The following is an 8,250-nucleotide window of genomic DNA, read 5'->3' as shown; positions in this document are numbered from 1 at the left end:
ATTTACTATAGTACCCTAATTTAATTTTTTCTCGATAAATATATTAGTCAAATACTATGTTATAATTAAATTAAATTCAATAAAAAGCAAAATTAAAATACCAACATTCTATCTTCTAATTATACATTAGCCGATTGCCTTGATTATTGGTAAATAATTATAGTGCATTTAATTTTAATAATAGTTAAATATGAAATTTTAACGAAATATTCAGACAAGGATATGTTAAAAAAAGGAAAAAAAGTAAAAATTATAATGTAATTAAATTTATTAATTTGTACAGAAATCAAATTAAAACAAAAACTGTAGCTCCGAGTTTGTATTTTATTTTTAAATTTCAGAAACACAACATAAAATAATTTGTTTTCTTTAGCTCGTGGAAAACATGAGACATCATATATATAAAGTGAGAGAAAGCAGAAGAAACAAAAATACGAAAGGTAAAGAGCAGAGAAGAGAATAGAAGAAGAAGGCTAGGGAGAGATGATGTCATCAGATACAAATGCAGAAGAGAAGCCACTGTTAGTACCAAGAATCGACGGAGATGAAGAAAATAATAATAATAACAACAACAATAATGAAGAATGGTGGAAAAAAATATTGGATTTGCAAGAGGTCAAGAACCAAATCTTGTTTGCTCTGCCCATGATCCTCACTAATGCTTTCTACTACTTGATTCCTTTAGTCTCCGTCATGTTCGCCGGTCAACTCGGTGAGCTCCAGCTCGCCGGCGCCACCCTCGCTAACTCTTGGTGCGTCGTCTCCGGCATCGCTTTTACGGTACTCTCTCTCTGATTTTCTGCAGAACTTTTTATCTAACAAAAATGTTTAAATTCTCTGTTCAATCATTTATTTTGATTTTTTGCATTGTGAGACAAATAATTATAGACTAAAAGCATATAATTTTTTTTTTCGTATAAAGTGCAAAAAATTCAACAGAATTGGAAAAAAATTGTCAGCTTTATCCTTTTTTCTTTTCAGCCACTTGTTCTACTTTAGTTTTTTGGTATGGATTTTGGTTTGTGGCTGTCTTTCGATAAGTGGCTTTTTTTTATGGATTAATATAATTTAAATTAATAAAAAAATTTCAATTTTTTCTTGAATTTTATTGAAGTTTTTGAAAAAAAAAAAAAATACTATGTCCGATCGCCTTAATAGCAACAAATAGGCATTTTATCTTGTTACACCTTAATTTCTAGTTTAGGATTTTAAGAATACATAACTAATTTTTACCAACTTTATCCGAATCATTAGATGTAATTTATTTTTATATTTACATTTAGAAATTGTAATTTAGACATTGTACAGTGCTTTTTTTAGTAAATCAATGAATTTCAATTATTTTCTTAATTTTCATAAAAATACCAAATGTTGCAATTAAAATGAAACCAACACGGTTTGATCACAAATTTATAATTTCATTATGATTTTTGGAGAATTAATTAGTTTGGAAGTTTTACCTTAAAAACGAGGATAGTGTTGGTATTTTGAAAAATTATTAGGATAATATAGTCTTTTAATTATGAAAAAAAGTGAACAATAACTAAAAATAGTGTTGGTACCAAAGGTTTTTAAATTAGAATTTTACCCTATAAAGTTTGGAGAATCCATGAAAGTACTATTTTTAGCCCATCAAAACCCTCAAATTTTACTGTATCTTAGTTCCAATGGCAAATTTAGATTTAACTTTCTTCCATTTCCTCTTCTGAAATGTAGACAGGATTAAGTGGCGCACTTGAGACACTGTGTGGTCAAGGATTTGGAGCGAAACTATACAGAATGTTAGGAATATATTTACAAGCAGCTTCTATAATAACCATTATGTTCTCTATTATCATATCCATCATTTGGATCTACACAGAACCTATACTAATCTTACTTCACCAAGAGCATCAAATTGCAAAAGCTGCTGCTCTTTACTTAAGATACCTTATTCCAGGACTATTTGCTTACGGCCTTCTGCAAAATATCCTGAGGTTTCTTCAAACACAATCTGTTGTTTTGCCTCTTGTTTTTTTGTCTGGAATCCCAGCTTGTATTCATATTGGTTTGGCTTATGCACTGGTCAATTGTACATCTCTTGGTTATATCGGTGCGCCCGTATCTGCTTCAGTTTCATTGTTGATATCATTCATTACTTTGGTTTTATATGTTATTTATGATAAGAAATTTAAGCATACATGGGAAGGATTTTCGCTCGAATCTTTTCAATACATACTTGTAGACTTGAAACTTGCCTTGCCTTCTGCAGCAATGGTATGGTAAGAAAATCGTTATCAATAACCTTTTTTCATTTCTTTGCAATTTGTTAGTTTCAAATCCAATATATAGATATGCAATGGATTTCCATTCCTAAGAATTTTACAACTTTTATTTGTTTTCTTTGTTAGTTTGGAGTACTGTGCTTTTGAGATTTTGGTGCTCCTAGCAGGATTGATGCAAAATTCAGAAGTAACTACATCGTTGATTGCTATGTGGTAGGTTTTGCTCTTCAATGCATTATATGTATGAGCCTATTTGGCAATTGGCATTGAGTTGGGAATTGTTTTTCAGAACTGCCTTTTCATTTTATTTTATTTTGTTTTCTTTTTTTTTTTTTTTTTTTTTGAAAACGGTGAGTTGCTGAACCTGAAACATTGTAATCAGCTAAAGAGAACTTAATTGCAATGCTAGATGGGCACTAATTACAACTTATTAGCTTCACCCTGAAAAACAATTTTTAATAGTTTCTAATGAAAAATTTTTTACATTGTTTTTCTCAACAGCAATTCAAACAGAAATACCAAACAGTCACATTTGTCTATTCTAAATTTGTCTTTTGATGCTTGACCTTTGTGTTTAGTAGTCTTATTGTTTCATGTCTTCAGTGTGAACACAGAAGCTGTTGCTTTCATGAGTGCTTACGGTCTCAGTGCTGCTGTGAGGTTAGTTCCATTGGGAAACAAAGTTTTACATTTTTTTTTTTTTTTTTTTTTGAAATTACTCGTTTTCTATTGTTACATAGAGGACTAATGGTTAAATTGTTTCAATCTTTTCCCATTTTTTCAATTTTATTTTATATATTTTTGTGTGGAAATTTACATCGATTTAGAAATTTAGTATCAACCATGACAAAAACAACATTACTGTTTTTTTTCATATTGATTAGAAGGGGAAAAAATGTTAAACTAGCCTTCAATTTTTTTTTTTTTTAAAAAAAAAAATCCATCCTTTAAACTATATCCTATTTGTTGATTTAGTTTCCGAATTTCGATTGGATTCAATTCTGCTCTCCAATTTTACCAATTTCGTAAACTATAGCAATAAAATTAATGTTGCAAGTAACTAAATTTTCAATGTTGAAAGTCAAATAAGCTCTAATAAGAATTTAGAGACTCAATTGACAATATAGTAAATTTAAAGGCCAATTTAACCTTTTACTCTTTTGGTTAATATAAAAGTAATATTAAATTGTTTTCAACTTTAACTTTGGTATAATTTTAGTAAGTTTTTAAATTGGGATACAATCCACAGAAAAGAAAGGATACAATTGAAAAGTCATGCAAAAGATTGGGGTGAATTTAATTATTCAGCATTGTATGATGTATATTCTCAGCAACAGCATGTGCTATACATTTTATCATATGGATATTGAAATTAGAAAATTGTTTTGATAGCACAAGAGTGTCTAATGAGTTGGGAGCAAACAATCCAGACCGAGCTAAACATGCAATGGCCGAGACTCTAAAGATCTCTGTTCTTTTTGCTCTATTGATTGTTTTGGTTCTAATCTTTGGTCATAATATCTGGGCTGGATTATTTAGCAGTAGCTCTACTATAATTCATGCTTTTGCCTCATTGACACCCTTTCTTGCAACCTCAATCGCGCTCGATTCTTTTCAAGGCATTTTATCAGGTTAGAGTAGAGCTTGCATTTTCCTTCTCCTAATTGATAAAGAAGGAAGCTTTCGTTCCTACCAACTTCATTTTTTGTTCTCTGCTCTACCCTCCTCTGTGTTGATTATGATGTCCATGTACTAATGCAGGTGTGGCTAGAGGATGTGGCTGGCAACATCTCGCGGTTATCGCAAATCTAGCAACATTTTATTTAATTGGAATGCCAATTGCAATCATCCTTGGATTTAAGTTCAAGTTTTACACAAAGGTAAAAAAAAACATTTAAATAACAATGCATATAGTTTTGATTTTTGATCACTGTGTTGTTGGTGTTTCTTGCTTTTCTGATATATTTTTGGAGCAGGGATTGTGGATTGGTTTAATATGTGGTCTCTTCTGCCAATCCTGCACTCTCTTGGTGATTACACTACGCACAAAATGGACTAGAATAGCTATGTCTATGGATAGAGATCGTGAAAATGAGGACTCGGCTTAACTAGAGTTACGAAGACTGATTTTGTTTTTGAGAGCATTGAAGATTTACACATAATAAAAAATTTGTAAAATTTTTTTATTTTTTCTTTTATATCAACATTTTGTTCTTAGATTTTCTCAGGAAGCATCCTCACGCTTTCTTTGAATGTCAAACTAATTGCTTCTAGAGGATATTGAACTTGTTACCCTGATCGACACTTTGTTGGTAATTGGAAACTAATTTCACAAGTCTTTATTTCATAAGACCTTATAGAAGTTGTCCGTCTTCTTACAAGGTACTTAATGGTAAGATAGTAACTTTTGGTAAAATATGAAGATGACATTATGATTTTTTCTAAATTTTATAAAATTATATTAAATTACAAACTACTCCTTGCAATTTGTTAATATACACTTTGATCCTTACAGTTTCAAAATTAGTAATTTTAATTCGTATATATGAGAAATGTTAATGATTCATCATTTTAGTCCTTCATTATAATTTATTATTTGCTTTAATCACAATTTAGTTTGGCATTTTAAATTACACCACAATTTAGTCATATAAATTTAAACATAAGTACTTTAGTCCTTAAATTATTAAATTTTATAACAGTATCGTCCCAGATCAAATCTTACATTTTTCATTGACCATAGGACTATAATAGCTAATTTTAAATTGTAGGGACCAAAAAATATATTTTCCAACAAAATTATATGAATATATCACAAAGTTGTCAATCTTCACTTTTCCTTCAATCCATTTTTAATGAACACTCAAGAATTAGACAACAACTGTACGTTCTTTATCTGTGCTTACAGAAATTTCTGTTTTAATCCATTTTTTCCGCAATATAATAAACAAAATGGTTGCCAATCGGTGTGATCCGGTTTGTCTTCTTGCTTCTTGTAGAAGATGTGAAGAGTGAAAAATTTCGAGTTTGAGTCTCTCCACCTTATGTTTTGTAAGAAAAATAAAATTAATTTACTCTTTTTTTTTTTTAAAATAGACTGTTATACTCTTATATTTCGAGTCTATTAAACTAAACTGTCATTCCGTTAGGTTTTTATAATTTTAGACGTTAAATGCATATGAAATGATACAACTTACCCTAATTCTATTCCTTTAGCATATCTATCTTCTCATCTCTTCCCTCAAGTAAATCTTAATTCTTCCAAGTAAAAATATAAAAATAATATTTTCGGCTTTTGATATAATAATCTATTATGACTTCACATTTCTTTGATTTTGGATTGAATTTGGGAGAAAAGACATGGAAGGACTGAATCATCTGAAATGGCCAATTGTTGTAAACAATTTAAGTTTGACTTGGAATTCAAATAAGTCATAAATAACACTACAAAAAAAAGTACATTAGAGGATATCTAAAATCGTTTCCAATACTTTTGGGGATAGTTAGCATTGTCCCTGAGCATCCCTATAGAATATGGTACGCTGGTTAAGTGGATGATTTTTAATAAATCGTTCATTTTTCGATGGACAATATTTATTCCCTCTATACGAGACTATATAGGATTTCTCTTAAGTGAGTACACTTAACCTAAAAGTATTTTCGACTCTCCAAACCATTCCACCAAATGACGTATTTGATTATTAGTTTCCCTCCGTTTTAATATATAACTTACTTGTTATGAGTATATGAGACAAAAGTTATCCCCTCCGTATGGGACATCAGTTGTCCCCAAAATTGATGACAATAATTATTCTTAGTATATAAGACAAAAGTTGTATTCTTATATATAGGACGTCAATCATCCTAAAAATTAATGATAATAATTGTCCTTAATATATAAGATGTAAGTTGTATCCTTTCTATAGAACGTCAATCATTTCCAAAATTTATGATAATATTTGTTATTAGTACAGGAGACATAAATGATTTCATCTTCCATATGAGACATAAGTGGTTTCCAAAATTAACGACAATAGTCTTTAGTATTGGAGATGTAAATTGTCTTTTATTATTGGCGCAACTGTTATCTCAATTTCTAATTAAAATATGAGTAAGATATCGTGACAAACTCAAATTTTTTTGTGTCTTATTATCATGAATAAGAATAATTTTTAAAATTACTCTTAATTCCAAGGAGTTATAATTTTTGAAGACAACTAATATTTATTGTCCTTAATTCTCGTTCCTCTTATCGTTTCTTTTTTTCTTTTTCGTCGTGTAACTGACAACTACATAAATGTGTTGGTTGAACATATAGATAACATATACATAAAGTGAGGGAAAATTATTTCGGTGGTCACCAATTCATCAGATAATGCATTTAAGAAATCAATTGCCACCGTCCATTTGGATACTCCCACATTTTTATAGACCGAAAATATACACAATAAGCGGTAGTTTTCCACTTTGACTTATCAAATTAGTAAAAACAATTATAGTTAAGAGACTTAAATTCTGGATCTCTCACTCGTTACATAGGTGAGAAGATCAATCATGCCACAACTTAATTGGCCGGATACTCCCAAATTAAATGGGGGAATTGAAGGATTTTACCACAATTATTGAACATCAATTGGACCAACGTCAGTTGTAATGTTTAATTCATTTTATTTTATTTTTTTTTTTTGTAATGTTTAATTACAGTTTCACACAACTTAATCGTGTTTGTTCTGCCAATTTTGTTATCTGTTGTTAAATAATCGTCGTGTAGATAAGAAATTGAAGGTTTTAAGGATTAGTAAAAGAAACTAAGAAACTTTCAATAAGAGAAAAATAGATAAAAATGAAAAGAAAAAAAAGAATACAGATTGAAAATTGTTTTTTTTTTGGTCCATTGACCTCCCATGTATAAAAAAAAAAAAAAAAAAACATTAAAAAAATTTAAGTAATGAGTATGGCTCTTGAACGTTCCAATTTATGGTTATGGAATGTGACTGTATATTCTGCTCAGTAGATATAGCCCATACCATAGTCCTTTTCTTGGTCTTGGTATGTATGTCGGTCTTATTTATGGCTGGTTAGTATATGTTTGAAAGGTCAAAATGACTGTGAGAGCTCTAAAAGCTTTATATTTGTCGTATGTCCATCGCGTATTAGATAGATTTGATCATATCATCATTAACAGTTAGCCATCTTCAAGAACACTCTATGGCACGAGAATGGCGAGTCTTCTCCTCGCAAATTGCAATTGGCCGCCAATGCTTTTGTTTTCTTTTGTGGCAAATGGCTCGGATGACCCAATTCTGAACAGATATTCCACGTTTTTTTCTGAAATTTTCTATTTATAGGCTTTCCTTATCTTATGAGCTCATTTTACTAATTGGGAAAGGTCATTTGGATTCTCAGTGGGGAGATTGAGAACAGTAAGGCTTTTGAGATTCTTGAAAATTTGCCTTGCGTGTCCTTTCAGGAATTTTATCAAGCAGTTGATGTGCAGTGTGGATATAAGAGAAAAAGGCCTCGCAATTCTCTGTTTAAAAGTTTAAAAACAAGGATTTCTTTTATTTAAAATTATATTGAGATAAGTTGAATTATATTATTTATGTATTTATACTGAACTAAATATAATTATAAATTTAATGACTAATAAATTTTTTTTTTGGCTGGTAAAATTATTTTTATCTTCTCAATCTTAATTAATATAGTAAATTTAAATGAGTAAATTATTTTTTTAATCATTATGTAAAAATTTTAAACTAAAAATAAAAATGGGCAGAGAATATATAAATTTAGATATTAGAATCTACATGCAGATCCTTGGAAATGCACATCGTTGGTTGCACCGTTTTTCTGCGCAAATAGTTGCAACAAGTCAGTTCCCGTGCTACGGTAGCATTTCTATTTTTTTGACAGATTGTTAACCTGCTAAATAGCAAGTTGGGTTGGCACGAATTGGATCGTAGCCGGATAAAATATTTAAAATGTC

General features: G+C 29.9%; 1 protein-coding gene across 1 annotated transcript; it reads left to right on the top strand.

Annotated features, from left to right (window-relative positions):
* The first annotated feature begins 326 nt into the window (after nt 1–326).
* Nucleotides 327–4,614, top strand: LOC105637656 (protein DETOXIFICATION 18). The gene is made up of 7 exons (XM_012221209.4): nt 327–780; nt 1,717–2,261; nt 2,391–2,477; nt 2,868–2,924; nt 3,657–3,895; nt 4,026–4,144; nt 4,241–4,614. The coding sequence occupies exons 1-7, from the start codon at nt 484–486 to the stop codon at nt 4,370–4,372; spliced, it is 1,476 nt and encodes a 491-aa protein (XP_012076599.1). The 5' UTR covers nt 327–483; the 3' UTR covers nt 4,373–4,614.
* Nucleotides 4,615–8,250: the final 3,636 nt, after the last annotated feature.

This window comes from Jatropha curcas, chromosome 7, assembly GCF_041381405.1.
Source record: "Jatropha curcas cultivar XTBG-Jc1 chromosome 7, XTBG_Jcur_1.0, whole genome shotgun sequence".
In the NCBI taxonomy this organism is placed as follows: Eukaryota; Viridiplantae; Streptophyta; class Magnoliopsida; order Malpighiales; family Euphorbiaceae; genus Jatropha; species Jatropha curcas.
The sequence above is the reverse complement of the archived record's forward strand: the minus strand, read 5'-3'. Positions and strand labels throughout refer to the sequence as shown.

Bases quoted from the DNA above. Each gene is read 5' to 3' on its own strand.
- LOC105637656 (XM_012221209.4), top strand. From the start codon at position 484: ATGATGTCATCAGATACAAATGCAGAAGAGAAGCCACTGTTAGTACCA. The intron at 2,925-3,656 runs GTTAGTTCCATT...TTGTTTTGATAG, and splicing joins GGTCTCAGTGCTGCTGTGAG to CACAAGAGTGTCTAATGAGT. The intron at 4,145-4,240 runs GTAAAAAAAAAC...TTTTTGGAGCAG, and splicing joins AGTTCAAGTTTTACACAAAG to GGATTGTGGATTGGTTTAAT.